The following is a 17,510-nucleotide window of genomic DNA, read 5'->3' as shown; positions in this document are numbered from 1 at the left end:
TTAACATAACTATGTTAAGTTGTACATGAAGTGGCTTCAAATGATGATTTTAGTTTTATTTATTGATTAAAAGTGAATGTATGTGAACCTTGTAAGTGAAAAATAATGCACCATCCAAGCACCTGCAATAGTAAGTAATTTTAAAACAGAAATAGAACAGTCTGCTAGTCACTGTGTCTGAAAGTAACTTCAAGACAAACTAGCAAAAGAAAATGAAAATGTGATACTTTTTTCTTTATTCTGTGTATTTTCTATTGTTTTTTTTTCATGAGCTTGTGTTTGAACTTGGGACCTCACACTGCCAGCTCCAGAATTCTGTGGAATCAAATTCATAAGGTCAGTGGGAAATATACTTTCCATCTTGCTCTCCAATGGCCTGGAAGTTGCTGATATTCAAAGCATCACCAAGACTCTCAGCAAGAGCTTTCTTCTGCATCTAGTGCTTCTGTTTCTCCCCCACCTTCTTGGCCATCAAGTCTAAAGCAGAGCAATTGCTTCTTTCCTTTCAGACCGATTGTTTCTGTAACTATAATCGCTCCTTAACACAGGTGGAATTCAAGCTTGCTCTTCATTGGTCTGGCAGTACATCAGCTGAACCTGGTGATTTCCACTGTGAGATACTGTGCCAATGTTTGGCCTTTGTGACACTCAAGTCACAGTATCCCATGTTTTACTGTTGTGCAGTCATTATGATTGTAAGTGATGGCACCATTTAATGTTGTTTTTTTATGAGTTTACTCCTGATATTGTTTTTTGAGCCATTGGTCTTTTTACTTCTGTTTAAATCTTTTATCTGATTTTTGGACATTGTTTTGTTTTAACTTTTTTTACTTGTTAGTGTAATTGGTTTGTGCCAATAAATTCCAACCAACCAATCAACTGCTGAAACTATATTTAATCTGTTTTTTTTACCCTAACTCTCTGTGCAATTGGTCAGTTTGTACAAACTTTTAACCACCAGGAATAAAATGGAAAACAAAATGAAGTGCTGTTCTGTGTTTTTGAACAATGACTGTGAAGTTCTAACATCTCTAAGAGTTTCTAGCCTTAATCTTTTTACATCTATTTCCTATGTTTATATTACTGTTAGTGGCTGAATTAGAAACCTGAACATAAAGCAATGACACGTATCAGTGTTGTCATTTATGATTTTTTGGTTATTCAACCACACACACAAAACCTAAAAAAATATTTTTGATATCCTCCACATGCAAAAATTGTAAAGGCTTAGCAACAACCGAGTACAAAGGTCATAGCAGAAGTGATAATTGTTTAATTTACTTCTTGATTTATTGTTCGATGTTTTAAGAAAAATAAGTTTAATAATTTATTTCTAAATAGTAATAATGTATAAACACAATGTATAATAATTGAAATGTGACTATATATTACAAAATTAAAGTCCACTAAAACACAGCCAAGACAGGGAAGACTAAAGGTCAGTTTTGTATTAATAAATATACAGTTTTTGATAGTTTTGCACATATTGCTTTTAAGGAAGTTCTGATTAATTCTACATATGTACATTTGAGTTTTATTGTATGAAGAAGTAGTAAAGATTTAGTAAGTTTTATAATCATTTTTCCTGGCTTTGTTGAAAACATAGTCTGAATATTTAAGCAAAGTTGCCAACTCTGAGACTTAAGTTTACTGTTAAAAGAGAAACCAGTAGTTCAAGTTTTACCATACATGGTGTATACAAAGAAAAATTTAACTGTTTGTCAATTTGAATGCAGTGGTTGAAATTAGACACTTCTTGAAACTTGTTCATGAACAAAGGATTTATTTAGAACCAAACTTGTGATTCCCAACAATGTTATTTGTGGTGCACTAGTTTTTGTGTACTAAGAAAAAGAGAACATGCACACCAGTAAGACTGGGAAGTGTGTAATGTAGCATACTGTATCGTGATTTCAGCCGATAACTTTACCAGATTGAACCATACTTAAAACAACAGAACTTATTGAATTCTGTTTTTCTATACAGGTAAATACTGAACAAGATAGAATTTTTTTGTTTTTATATATTACACAGACACACACATGTTAAGAATGTTACTGTGACAATGAAGTATGGAAACTCTAATGTTTAGAGTTTCTAAATGTGAAAACATTACTGTATGAGATTATTTGTTATGTAAGCATCACAAGTAAACATTCATTTGATAGTTTCATTTACAGGTGTTTTTGAAATTCTGAAATCCAAGAATCAGACCAGTGCCACAATTGATCCCACTAGCACATCAACCTTGGACAATACTATCTCTGCTCCTGTTGGTAATAAAGCTAAGGTTTTAACTTTAACTAAGGGACAGTGTACGAGACCTAACATTGAGTTTGGAACTGAGCGACAGCTACCTGCCCCAGAACAGTGGCTTCCACCTTCTACTTCTAGATATCCTTACAAGCTAGAAACGGTTCCTCCAGCCACTCAACTAGAAACTGTTATTAAGAAAAAGCCTGGAAGACCCCATAAAGATACTTCTATAAGCAGTGGATCACTGTCTCTGATACCTCCAGTTGTTACAGAACCTGTGAATTTGTATTTCGAGGATAAATATAAGGTTCCATCTTTGGGAACAAAGGGTAGGTAGTAAAATTATTAGTTGTTCATCTCAGTAGAATAGGAAATTACTTTTATTAGTCTTGCTAAAGCATCAAGGTTATTAGTAGTTTGATTTCTATGTTAGTGTTTGACATGTATGTATTAATTGTATTTAAAAAAATATTTTTTTGAACATTATTTATGTGTTTTAATACTTGTAAAATATTGTGTAAAACTGTGATGGCACTTTTGTAATACCTCGTTTTATTGGTCCTATGTTGTATATCCATATACCACTTTAATCATATTAGAAGTAGTACTCAAATGTAGCTTGCATGTGCAGTTATATTGCAAGATGCAGAAACTTAAATTGTCCATAAGCTACAGTGATCACTTTGTTACTACAGGTCTACAATCTCTTTCCCGAAACCCTTGGGGCCAGTTTTGTTTTGGAATTTGGAGTTTTTCGGTTTTTAAAACAAATGTATCACCCCAGTCGGGTCCAGGGTAGCACCCCATAATCATTTACACAGTGTAATTAAACACAAAGTTGCAAAAATAAAAAGCAAGCAAAAAATATCAGCAAACAGCAGATATACATGTGACCAATAGGAGTGCTAAGACACAACTGACACACCTGTGAGACTGGTTGGCAGCTGGGCCATGCCACCACATCACACCTGAGTGAAGTGGTATGTGGAGTTGGGTCACCTGTTATATTGACGCTCTACACTCCATGAAAAACTTCGGTTTTTGGAGCTTTCAGAATTTTGGAACTTCAAATACAGGATCGTGGATTTGTACTTGTACTGGTTTGTTTTTTTGACGTTGAGTTTCTGGTTGAGTACACTTATGGTTTTGTTCAAAACCTCAAGATTTTCAAAATATTTCATTCAACTGCAATACTTCATATATTTATATACTTTGAGAACATCTTCAAAAATTTGCTTTATTAAATAATACTGTTATTTCAGACTTTAATTGTAAGTCAAGCAATAAACATCATTAATTTAATTGTAAATAAGGAAATATTTCTCAACAAACTGGTAAGAATGAAGCAGTTAAAAAACGACCTATTGTGTAATGCCACTTATAAGGATGTAATATGTTTAACAGTGTCTTTTCCTTTATTATCCTCTTGGTGTGGATTCCTATACCTGGTGAGAAGACCTCCCAGGGAAGGTTCTGTTCTTTTAGATTACCTACTCTGGGATCTAAACATCCACCCTCATGTTTGCCATGTGTGGCAACCAGTGAAGGGGAGGAGAGAATCCTGGTGGTTGAGGGGTCCAACACTTACACACCACTTTGGCCTTGAATTCCTGTAGACGGGCACCCAATTTGCCTACACATAAATAAAATTGGCCACCCTGATACATTAGAACTGTCGAGGTTTACGTTCTAATCTGGATGACTTCAAAACACTGATTGCTTCCTACCATCCTGTTTGTCTTTCCTTACAGGAAAAATTTCTTAAACCTGCCAGTACAGTCACCTTGATTGACAAGTGCATGGAGGGGTGACACTCTTGGTTGATCAACATGTGCCCACCCTATCTTTGCCACTCGACACACCCTTGGAGGCCATAGCCATCTCTGTGTTTTCTTGGGTCATACCATCACTGTTTGTTCTTTCTACCTGTTGCTTGGAGAGACATATGAATCATATCCTTTCTAATCCTGATGGACTTTAATGGACATCATCTCGTCTGGGGAAGTGCTGATATTGATAGTAGGGGTTGGTGAAAGCTAGATCAGGTAAACTGGCTCTCTTTCACGGCTCTCGCAAAACTTGATCCTGCCATCGTCTGTAAGCAATCAGTAGACGACTGTGTCACAGCAGTAACTGACTGTATTATACAAGCAGCTGCTCAGTTTATTCCTAAAACCTCGACACGTTTTGTACTATATCCTCGTCCATGTTGGAATGGTGGAATTCTGCCTGCCACATGGCACGGAAGGCTCAAAAATGAGCCTGGGATACTTTCCGTAGATATTCCACACTCTCGAACCTCATCGCTTTCCAGTGGGTTCGTGCATATGCTCAGTAGATAAGACATCAAAGCCAGAAGGAATTTTGGATTAAGCTCACAACCAGCATATTCTCTACCACCAGTTCCAAAGTCGTATGGGACAAGATTCGAAAGATCAGTGAGCAATATAATTCTGTCCCCCTCTTGATCTTGCTCTTTGGTAGCCAGGAAGTAACTGATACCTGGAGCATTGCCTATACTCTAGGTGAAAGTTTTGCTGGGTATCTAGCACTTCTGCTTCTTCATCCACCTTCTTAGCCATCAAAACTCAGGCAGAGCAGTTACCTCTTTCCTTTCGAGCTGATTCTCTCTGTGACTATAATCATCCCTTTACACTTTTGGAACTCAAACTGACCCTTCATCAGTCTGGCAGTACCTCGGTTGGACCTGATGATATACACTATGACATGCTGTACCATCTATTTCCTGCTTCTCTTGCTATTGTTCTGACTTAGAGAGGATGGTTAATGCTCATCTTATTTGGTTTCTTGAATCAAACAACCTCCTCTCGTCCACCCAATGTGGATTCCAACAACAGCACTCCACCATGGACCACCGTATTCAACTTGAAACGTCGATCAGAGAAGCCTTTCTTAAACAACATCTTGTATCAGTATTTTACATTTAAAAGGCTTATGAAACAACATGGAGGTATGGCATTTTGTGAGACCTATATATGGGTTACATGGCCATTTGCCCATTTTTATTACAAAATTTTTAATGGACAGGAGATTCCAAGTTTGTGTGGGTTCGACACTTTCCCGTTCTTTTCTACAGAAACTTGGAGTCCTTCAGGGCTGTGTTCTGAGTGTCACACCTTTCAGTATAAAAAATAATGCCATCACTTAACAACTCCATCTCTCACTGTTGCAAACTGGCTCCATGTCGCGACTTTCACATCTCATGTCAGTCATCGAACTTGAGGTATGTTGAGCAGCAGCTACAGACTGCCCTCTATCATTTACTGAAGTGGATTACAGCAAACGGCCTTATCCTCTCTCTCTCTAAAACCGTTTGCATGCATTTTTGCCACCAACAGGGTACTCACACTGATCCTGAACTCCATATCGGTGAAGTTGTGCTGCCCTGTGGTCCCTGAGACAAAGTTCTTGGGGCTTATCTTTGATCTTAAGCTGGCCTTTATGCCACACATCAAGCAGCTACGGGTCAAATGTACAAGAGCACTGAACATCCTCCGTGTCCTTTCTTCCACCACATGGGGAATCGATGTTCTGTGCCAAAGATATATCGTGCTCTTATTTGATCGAAACTTGACTATGGATCACTGGTCTATGGCTCTGCCAGACCATTGGCTTTATAGATTCTAGACCCCATTCATCATCAGGAATTTGGCTCTGCACTGGGGCTTTCAGCATTTACCCAGTTCAGAACTTATACATAAAGTCTCATGAACCTTCTTTGCACCTCTGTCGTTTACAACTGTCTTTACTATATGCTTTGAAACATCAATCTTTACCACAGCATCTTACCTGGTGTTGTGTTTTCCGTCCTCAGTGGGCCATGCTTTTTCAGAACAGATGGTCTGCCATTGCTCCTTTTGGCCTTCATATCCAGGTGCAGTTGGATGAATTGGATCTGTTTTTGGATAACATTGCTGTATCCACTGGTCAGCCCATCCCACCATGGCTTATTACAGTTCTCAAATGTGACCTATCTTTAAGTCATCTGAGAAAGGTAGACACTCTTGATTGGAAATACTGTCTGCTATTTGCTAAACATGTTTCGAACCATCCTTCCATTCCTATTTATACAGATGGTTCAAAATCAGGTTTCTGTGTGGGCTCTGCCATGGTTTGTTGTGGTTCAGTGGTTGCATGCAGAGTCCCATCTACAGCTTTTGTGTTCATTGCTGAACTGTATGCCATTTCTCTTGCCTTGGATCACATAGAAGCTAAGCAGTACTCAAACTGCACTATTTATACTGACTTGCTTTGTTCTCTACTGGTCCTGGAATCGCTTCACATTGTTTTACACCCTGTTCTCACTGATATTCAAAACTGAATGGCCCATTTCTCTTTAACATCTACTTCTATTCAGTTTTTCTGGATACCGGACTACGTTAAAATTTGCAGGAATGAGCCTGCAACACTGCAGCTATGCCTATCTGCTCTGGCACTATCACTGCTGTGCCTGTCCCATACATGGACTATGGTCCCATATTCAAGGCTCAGCTCCGTGCCAAATGACAGTCGACTTGGAGTGAGCAACGCGAAAATAAGCTTTTCCAAATAAAACCCTATATTGGACTTTGGCCATCTTACTTTCATAAGGATCGGAAAGAGGAAGTTGTTCTAACTAGACTATGCATTGGTCACAGTTTGTTAACTCATTGTTTTCTTTTATCTGGAAGTGATGCACCTGTGTGTAGTTTGTGTGACACTCAGATCACAATATGCCACATTTTACTTTCTTGTCATTGTTACAACTCTCAATGATGGCACCATTTGAAACACGTTCTGTCCCAAGGTTTGTCTATTACATTAGACAGTGTTATTGGTGATGGTGTCACTTTCCACCTTGGTAATGTTTTTACTTTTTTAAAGGCCATTAATCTTTTTAATGCCATTTATGTTTTTTAATTCATACATTACACTTTTTTACTGTGATTCCCTTTTTAAGAATCACAGTCCGTCTAGTTTGATTTGAAATTAGAAAATGGATGTAATGTCATATAACTTGAAACCAGGACTGGAAAAGCCAACTTCAGGTGACTAATGCTGCTGTTTGAACTTCCCATTAGTCATCCTGGTGAGTTATTATTAAAATTTTCCTACAGGTCTTTTAAAACTTTTATTACTTTACTTTTTGAAAATGGCCATAACGTCAAATAACTCGGAACCAGGACTGGAAAGGCCAACTTCAGGTGACTGACAGTGGCTTTTGTACTTACCTGTTAGTCTTCCTGGCAGGTTATGGTTATTAGAGTTATGATACAGAAAGTCCTTTACAACATAAATTACTGTAGGTTTTCTCTTGACGTTGTAGACTAGATGTATACATTGGTTTTATGCAATTTATTTGTTTTTTTAAACTTTATTTTCTTTTACCTTAATTTCCTTTTATGAATTTTACTAAATTTACTTTTAACTTTTTACCGAATGTTTGGCGCAGATAGCATAGCTGCTTTGTGCCATAAAATTAAATCAACCAACCTTCATTATCTCTCAAACATTTACATTTATTAAAGTACTATAAAATACAAACTGGTAACATATTTGAGATACAGTTAGCCTTAGTATAAACAATAACTTATACAAATTTGCATTTGGAAGTGGAAATGATGCCCTTGTAGTTTATGATTTTACACTGTTTTAAACATTACTTTTTCTGTTACGTGATTTTAAACGTATTAAAGTGATCTAAAGATCAGATGCTATAATGTTTGTAAAAATGTGCAACTTGTATTCTAAAATATATATATATATATATATATATATTTTATTAGTGGCATACAGTATTCGAAATAGCTGTAGAAAAATTAGCAATAATGATATTAAAGGCAAATATTTTGTGAACTACACCAATGAACAATAATTGGTAATTGACACTGTGACTTGTCATCCAACCAGTTGTAAAGTGCTACACAGGTATAAACCAAGTTAAAGTAGAGGTAGTCATAATATGCCTGATAGTTGTAGTGTTACTTCAGTCATTGCTGTTGGGTTTGAAATGCATGTATAATTTGATGTTTTGGCTGGTCATGGATACTGTATTCCAAAAATTGCTGTGAAGCTTTGGCTGTGTTGATTACTATGTCGTTCAGGTAGAAAACTGAAACCCTCAGAATACGAGTGTCTTGATGAATTTTGTTTATCAAGTAGATGATGGCCTAGTGCAGATCTCTTGCCTATGGTCTTTTATGAGTACAGATGAAAGTGTTACATTGAGAATGCCAAGAGATATATTAGCATCAAGTAGTCTCAGTGTATGTGTAGGTACTTAAAAACTGCTCCTAGAAAGAGATGATTGGATTGAAAGGCTGAAATAAGTGTTGGACTACAGTCAGTTGAATGAGTAAACATGGAGACATTCTTTTTACAGTTTGAATTATAAACAGTTTGTTCAAAACAAAGAAAAATGATATTGTTGTCAGTGAGCAGCATCTTTAGTAAAGCATGATGGAGAAAGGTACAGTTTTGGGGCTTCAGGCTGCATTACAGCTAGAAGTGTTCAATAATTGATGGCACCTTGACTTCTGACAAGAACAGGCAGATTCTGATTCTTCATGATGTTCTAATATAACTAACCTTTTAATAATTCATCTTCCTACAAGACAGTGATTTCAGGCATACAGAGATTATTGTGAAATATTTTAGTAATGATGATATTGACAGAATATTTATAACAAATGCTCCACAGAATTTCTTAAGTGTGAGTATGTTGAATAATATTCCAGTGTTTTGCATAAATAAACTATGACAGCATGAAAACAATGCAATGCTCTTTTTAAAATGAAGAACGAGCACATAAAATGCACCACCATTCTTCAGTTTATTTTCTGTTGTCTTCTGCTACAATGTTTTGTACCATTATTAAATTCATCTGGTTAACATTACTTTTCCTTTTGTGTGTGTGTGTGTGTGTGTGTGTGTGTGTGTGTGTACATATGCATGTTGTTTGTTTCCCCAGTTATATTCCATCACTATATGTTGCAGCTAATTTGGCCCCCTAGTGGCACAGCAGTTATGTCTGCAGACTTACAGTGCTAGAATTTGGGTTTCAATACCCTTGGTGAGCAGAGAACAGATAGCCAATTGTGTAGCTTTGTGGTTAATTACAAACTATTAATTTGAAGTTTGTATGTCTTAGTTTGAACATAATAAAAGTAGCTTGGAAATTTATGCAGCAAGTTAGCTATAGACAACCTTAAACACTGACAACTGGCATAATGCTTAGTGATACTTTCATTTTAACGTATAGAGAACCTAATCTATGTTGTGTAATGAACAGTATTCACTAAGAAAGTCTTGTAGACAATCTAGTTAAATTTCCCTTTATTATGATAACTAGTACTTAAAGTATTATCTAACCATTTGGGAAGCATTTTTGGATTTCTAGAAATAGAATATTTTTTGTAAGTTGCTGGTGTAGTTTGTTTTTAATTAGGAGGTGATTTTATTAATTATTTGTTACATTATTTGTTTTCTTGAAGAAATCTTATAACCTGAGTGTTTTCAAAAGGTGGATCTTTTTTTTCAAGGGCAAACTTGGAATGTTGCTCCTGAACAAGAAAGATCCACCTTTCAAAAATGATTAGATTATGGTTTGTGTTAAATTGATTTCTTGTACCTGTGTGTTTTATTAACATCATTGACATTTTTATGATATTCATTTCTCTCCTAAGAATGTTTTTTGATTTTTAAACATAATTTTTAGTTTTGAGGAAATTAATATATTTCCTTGTAAACTACATTTGTTGATAGAAAACAATTAGCTATGTTGCCAGCTTTTATCACACTTGTGATGTTTTTAAGGTAGGTTTAGTACATAGTTTAATTTAGATAATTTACCACTAGTATTTAATATTTCAGTATGAAAACTTGTACAGAAAATTAAATTGTTAAACTTGCAGAAAAAAAATTGAATTAATCCATTTGTAATGTAAGAGTAGACTTTGAATATAGCCTGTTATTTACAATCATTTTGCTAATTATTTTTTAAACATAAATTATATATGTTGGCTCAATAATTTTATTAAAACTTGGTAAAGTATAATTAATCCTTGCAACAACAATTGGACATTACTCTAGAAGCCATTGTAAAGTGTTACTTCAGCATGTTTCACATGGAAAGTGTGCAAATTCAAGTCAAGATGCAAACGTACAAAAGATGGAAATGACTGCAGTAATGGTGTTCAAGTTTTCTGCTTGTCTTATGAAGACATCTTATAGAAAGTTGGTTTCTCTAAATGTTATGTTTGTTTCTTAATTATTAGGCACAGAGCTACACATCTGTACTGTTTGTCATGGGAATCAAAAATCTCATTTTTTATTGCCCATAACAGGTATAAAAACCTGCTTTTTGACATCAGAAGACAGCCTTATGTCTGATCTGTCAAGTGTTTAAATTTTGTGCTTTAATAATCACTTTTATTGGTATATTTTTATAAATACATCAAACTCTTAATGTTCCAATCAGTGTTTGTGTATTGGCAGTTTAACTTCTGGTACTGTTCTTACTAATCATTTTGATCAAATACTGCATAAAGCAGTATTGTACAGTATGTGAAAGTTGATATACAGTTATAAGGTGTTTCTTTAAAATTTATTTAAGTGTTGAAAATCAAGGATGCAGTATTGACTATGGAAATTTTACATTTTTAAATTGAGGCATATAAAAGTAATAGGTGTGTGCGTGTTTATGCTTATATATATTGCAACTGAAATAAAAATTTAAACTACAATTTGGAAAAGTCATCTTAGAAGTTTCTTGGTTTTTTTTCCTAACTGCCAGTTTAGTGTGACATCCTGGTTGGCTCATTTGCATTTGATGTTTCCTTAATTATGACAGCTTGTTGTACATTTGGATGTTTCTTACGATTTTTCTTAAGACTAATCCTTTGTAAACTGCAGAAAAGATCTTACATTAAAAGGTATTTGTATAATTTTATTTTTCTCCAGGTGTGTTTATTTCTGGTTCCATTGGAGAGTCTTCTCACCTGAAAAGCCCAGTGTCTAGTAAACAGCATTTGAAGAAAAACTCTAATACTTCTTTGGCTGAAGCTACCTATTTTAAAGTTGAAAGCCTACCCAAACAGTGTGGACACAGTCCACTTCATTTGCCAGAAGCATTTAGTATTACAAAAGAAACTTGTGCCAGGGTTGAAAATTCACAGACTTTGTCTACAAATCTCATTCCTGTAGATTTGTCTTGTCATCAGCCAGGACCTTCTGGTTCTAATCAACAAAAAAGCAAGGGAAAGTGTTGGCAACAGTGTCAAAAAATACCTTCAGAGTTACAGGTGGGCCCTGGCGAAGGTAAAGCTATCGCAACAGGAAGTCGAGCAACTGGCAAACCAGCAAAAGTTAATCAAGAGAAGACTACAAAAGCTAAGACAACGGGGTCCTGTGCTAGCAGTCGGTGAGTCTGATACTTGATGTGTGTACTGTTTTCATTTGTGTTACAGTAGTTTATACTAAATAAGTTCAAAGCCATAAAGTAGGTTGTTTTCATGATAGAATCTTTTGCTTTATGACATAACATTCAACATTTTTTTAGTAAAACTCAGCCACTTGCACAACATTTTTCTGTCATATAGTCTATTCACATTTTGACCTGCACTTTGCAGGCACTTTGTATATAAAACTTATTTGGGCTTTCTCATGTTTATTGTTTGGCTTTTTCTAGGCCAATAAAAGGAAAAACTGTTGAAAGGTAAAGTATAGTTAATTGTAAATTTGTTTTTTAAAAGATTAATGTGATAACACTAATATAAAGCTGAAAAATTCAAGCAGTGTGTATTAGAGACCTAAGGGTTTATTCTGAACTTTTTCTAAATAATATCCTGTCCAACCAGTAGTAGGGTGCATGTAGAAATCTTTACCTGCCACTGGTTTGTAAATCTTAGGTAGAGTGCATGTAGAGATATTTACCTGTCACTGGTTTGTAAAACTTGGGTAGAAAGCATGTAGAGATCTTTACTTATCACTGGTTTGTAAAATTGGGATAGGGTGCATGTAGAGGTCTTTACCTGTCACTGGTTTGTAAAACGTGGGTATGGTACATGTAGAGATCTTTACCTGTCACTGGTTTGTAAAACGTGGGTATGGTACATGTAGAGATCTTTACCTGTCACTGCTTTGCAAAACGTGGGTATGGTACATGTAGAGATCTTTACCTGTCACTGGTTTGTAAAACGTGGGTATGGTACATGTAGAGATCTCTACCTGTCACTGGTTTGTAAAATGTGGGTATGGTACATGTAGAGATCTTTACCTGTAACTGGTTTGTAAAACTTGGGTATGGTGCATGTAGAGATATTTACCTGTCACTGGTTTGTAAAACTTGGGTAGGGTGCATGTGGAGATCTCTACCTGTCACTGGTGTGTAAAACTTTGGTATGGTGAGTGTAGAGATGTTTACTAGTCACTGGTTTGTAAAACTTGGTTAGGGTGTATGTAGATGGTATAAAATTGTGGATTGAATGAAAACTTCATGTACATGTGCTGAATGAAGGTTTATTTTACAGAGACACCCATGAAATCAAGTTGTGGGGTATAGGTTTAACCCTTTTGTGATGGGTCATGGGTTAAAGGCCATGTCATTACATTTGTTGACTTGCATTCAAGATATTGTTGAACTACTATTTGATGAATTTATGTCAAAGTTTGGAATCAAATTGCAGATTATAATTCAAATTTTAATATTATATATATATATATATATATATTTAATTTCTTAATTTGAAACGAAATATCAAAATAACACATTCAAACACATTTTAGTGCATCATATGGTATGTTGAAATCAGTAATGTTTAAAATTAAATGTTTGTTATTTCAATATACTGTGTTTATAGTTCCATACAAATTAGGAGCTCAAACTTCTAATATTAACAAGCTAGAAAATAAAATGAGAACCTTGTATATTTTTATTTTGCTGAGATATGGCTTATGTACTGAATCAAACATGGTGGTCCTGTTCATCTTTTTTCATTTTTGGAAACAGTACCTTATATACATTTACTTCACTATGATGTGAGTAGTCTCCAGACTAATTTTTTTCTCAGCCATTTTAATCTTTCAAAGCCTTCCATCTTGTTTCAATCTGAGATTTCAGTGAGGTAGGGTTTGTCTTTAGTCTGCTGGAAGTTCCAAATTTTTTAAAATCTAAATATGTCTTGATTACTAAGCATAATAAATTATAGTGGAGTTCTATGGTATCAGTGTAGTTATTTGTGAATTTTTTGGTTATTCAACTGTATATAAAACCTTAAAAAATATATCTCCCATGTGTACGAAATTTTAAAAGGCTTAGCAACCTTTGTACTCGATTGCTGCTGGACACATTACATATTACTAATTAGAAATAAACTATTAATTGAAATATATCTGTGTATTACAAAATACTAATCTACTAAAACAAAATCAAAACAGTTTTACATTACTGGATGCATAACATGAGGGCATATGCACCAGGTCAGTGCAAGTTATGTAATGTTAGCTCAGCATGACTGGAAGGTCAATATAATAAAAAATAATTACATGTATATATATTGTGGCTTTATGAGACTCGAGCTACTCAGACCAAACATTTGTATTTTCATGTTATAATGTGTTGTCATTCTGGCATGAAAAAAGTATAATTTATATTTAATTCCTAATATATTTTTGTTTATGATGTTGGTCAATTCACAGACCCCACATAGTTAGAGTATAGAAAATAACATTAAATATAAGTTGTTGCTGAAAACAAATGTTTGAAATGTTCTTTGGAGGTTTAAGAGATTACATAAATAATATTTGAGATTTGTGGGACAAAGAATAGTTTTTTGATGACTATTCTTCATCCCAAAAATGTGGTAGACTTTTAGTGAAGTAACCCATGCTGTATCAAAAGTTACAGTGCAAATACTTAACATATGCAAGTGTGTAGATGAATTTGTGTATGTTATTCCAAGCTTGTAGTGAAAGGGTTAAATGATGCTGTTCTTTTAAAAGTATTGTGTAGTAAAATCACACACATTTTAGTATTGGTAACTGTATTGATGAAATTAAAATATTTTTATAAAATAAACATCAATGTGTTTTTATGCAATAACTTATGTTCATGAATGACTTTAGAACCATTATTTATAAACTGTTCTATCCATTGTTTTGCTTTTTTTTTGTAATCCAATAACATTGTTTCAGCATTATTATCATATTTGAAATGCACTTTAAAAAATGAAAATAAAAAGAGCATTGTTACAGGTAAAATCTGGGAGTTATTTACATGTACAAAAAGATTTTATGTATACAAAGTTAACCATTAGAATTTTCAGTGCTTAACATCTGTGTTGCTTAAGTCAAGCCAGTCTTTGTGGATAAGTAGATCACAACTGTTATCTGTTTGACCATCTCTTCAGAATTAACATTCCAAACATTAAATTAATCATTGTGAAATGGAAGCATTTGCCACAATTACAGTGAATACTCATCTCTGAAAACATTGTCTACTAATCAAAATTAATCAAGCAGTGTTAAATACTTATCAGAAAAGCATACAAATAAAATAAACCATTTTACTCCAAATTCAGAACCTGTTGGCCTGGCATGGCCAGGTGGTTAAGGCACTCGACTTATAATCTGAGGGTCATGGGTTGAAATCCTTGTTACACCAAACATGTTTGCTCTTTCAGCCATAGGGGCATTATAATTTGATTGTCAGTCCCACTATTCGTTGGTGAAAGTATAGCCCAAGAGTTGGCAGTAGGTGGTGGTTACTAGCTGCCTTTCCTCTAGTCTTACACTGCTAAATAAGGGACAGCTAGTGCAGATAGCCCTCAAGTAGCTTTGTGTAAAATTCAAAAAACACCAATCAAAACCTGTTAGTCTGCAGCACTAGGTGATGTAAATACTTACAAATGGATTTATTCTAACATATTTATCAATTTTGTGTTAAAAAATATTGCAAATACTGAATAAATAAAAGTCACTAACTATATTCATGGCATTGGATAACAGAGGCACCCATCAATTTTTGCAGGCATAATGAGAAAAACAAAAAGTAGTTAGTTTAAAAGTGTGGAAGCTCTATTTCTGTGAAAGTAGAACACTGACCATCCAATACTCATTAAAGGTATGAAATACTAGATGTATTGAAAGGTTGTATTGGAGATATCATTTTGAGTGGTTTTTAGGCACAGTACTGTAAGGCTATGGAAGGTCTTCTGATCAGTTTGTTACTGCATACATCAACCTTTGATGTTTGAACATCACTTTTTTACAGGATACTCGCCAACAATTTTAATATAATGTTTTTTATTTTACTATTATGTGTGTGGGGATATAATTTAGCTTTTGAGATCTTTCAAGAACCAAATAAGTTAGCTGAAATTGTTTTTGTATGGTTTATTTACACCAATCGTATAGTAGCTTTTGCCCCATCATGTATATAGCATAAAATCCCTGTAACTGAAAGCCGAGACTGTTGAATAAAGCTGACTTCAATCACCATGTTGTAAAATATATGAAAAAGTCTAGTTTTTAATGCTTTTCAGTTGAAGTTGGTGTAGACTTCATTTGCTCTAAAGATTGGTATTCATATACGTGTTTCACGTAAGGTTTCTTGGCATGTTTGAACGTCATTAAAGTTAATACTTTTTTTCACCAAGGGTACATTGGAGACTGCTGAGATCCCAAATCTGTGGCTATCAGAGGATGCTACTTGCATACTATGGTAACCTTCCTATAATCTGTGTTGGTCATCAGCAATTTAAAAGTGGACTACCTATTGAGAATGACATGAGAAACACCCCGATGAAGCTGTCCACAATTTTTCACCACTGCATGTTAGAGGGTAACCCACTTAATTTCTGGTTGTCGAAATATACAAGGTTATTCAGTTTTATTAAATGGAACGTTTGCAAGACTGTTGGGCTTAACAGATGCCATCAAGCATCAGGTAGTCGTACTGGATATTGGGCATTGTTGGATAGCTGTCTGTCGCATTATTCTAAAGATGCAGGTAATCACTGGTATTAATGCTGAAAAATTTAGTAACTAGTGCCCTGTGGTGGGTTTTTGGTGGTCACAGCTGGGTGTTCCACATGATCTCATTGGTATATGTACCAAGAATTATTGCTTTTCGAACAATAGTATTCATTTTATTAATATTCGAACTTGCCAAGAGCCTTCGTTACAACTCCATGTTTAGAAACAAGAGATGGAAGATAAATATATTTATGTAATGGACATCACAACCGACAGATTTAAATTAAGGCATTTCTTCCCCAAATAGTCCATAAGAGTTCGCGTTTCTCATAAAAAATGTGTGTATATTGTTTAGTGGCTAACGTTTTGGGCTGCGTATTAAAAGGCCCGAGTGTAGAGCCAGCGATATATTACAAACATAATTATACTCGTGTGTGTACCGAGTGCTGCTGACCGGTTATCCTCCTTCCGGTCAGTAGTTCAAACATGAGGACACTACGTCTAAATTTGAGAATGGTGTTTGTGTGTCGTATAAGTGCATTTTTATTGTATAGTAACAAACTTCACTTTCTAGTGATCGTGTTTTCAAATTCTACATTACACCTGACGTGGCTACATTGTCGCGCTTGCGCAGTTCAGTGTGACTTCGTCTCACCCTTACATCGTATATACTCTATCAATGGACAGTGATTTTTGCAGAGAGAAATGTTTTTATCATGCAATCACTTGAAATCTCGTTCGTCAAATTTTCTTGGTGCGTGTTAAACGGTTCACATTCTATTCTAGGCTGGTGTAGTAATAGTTTGTTTCAACAAATATAATTTAGCTGAACAGCATTTAAGAACTAGAAAGCTCTTTTAGGTGAAAAAAAAAAAACCTCTCTCTCAATTTCAATTCATATTGTTTTTTCCCTAACATTACAATATTTTGTTCATTACTATTGTGATTGATTGTGTAAGAGGATCTCTAAAACTTAATTTTTTTCTCTCATATGCTTTTTCCAGAACTAGAATTGTTTTTAATCCCCTCATTGCCGATTGGGTCTATATATTGAATCACATTTTCTACTGATTATAGCGCTCAGCGTCAAGAACTGAACAAAGAAAAATAAAAAGTGAAATATATATAGAGAACCCCTGCATTGGAAAAATTTGCAATATTAACGTAATTTTAGTTAAAAAAACAACAACAACTGTGGCTCGTATGTTAGAGGTACTGTAACCAGCAAAATCATGAACTCGTAAGTAATTTGGTGCATGAAAAAGTGTAACACCATTGAC

The 17,510-nt window shown here is 34.8% G+C and overlaps 1 protein-coding gene across 12 annotated transcripts in view; it reads left to right on the top strand.

The window, feature by feature from the left end:
* The window catches only part of LOC143244075 (E3 ubiquitin-protein ligase TRIP12-like), a 104,210-nt gene that overhangs the window by 18,854 nt on the left and 67,846 nt on the right, over positions 1-17,510 (top strand). For 7 of the 12 annotated variants that reach the window (XM_076488110.1, XM_076488119.1, XM_076488113.1 and 4 more), the window contains 2 exons: positions 2,169-2,585; positions 11,218-11,677. In XM_076488110.1, the coding sequence (XP_076344225.1) occupies positions 2,169-2,585; positions 11,218-11,677 (877 nt within the window). The remainder of the gene's footprint in view (positions 1-2,168; positions 2,586-11,217; positions 11,678-17,510) is intronic. The other 5 variants (XM_076488114.1, XM_076488112.1, XM_076488111.1 and 2 more) reach the window with 1 other exon arrangement.

This window comes from Tachypleus tridentatus, chromosome 2 (assembly GCF_004210375.1).
Source record: "Tachypleus tridentatus isolate NWPU-2018 chromosome 2, ASM421037v1, whole genome shotgun sequence".
NCBI classification, from domain to species: domain Eukaryota; kingdom Metazoa; phylum Arthropoda; class Merostomata; order Xiphosura; family Limulidae; genus Tachypleus; species Tachypleus tridentatus.
The sequence above is the reverse complement of the archived record's forward strand: the minus strand, read 5'-3'. Positions and strand labels throughout refer to the sequence as shown.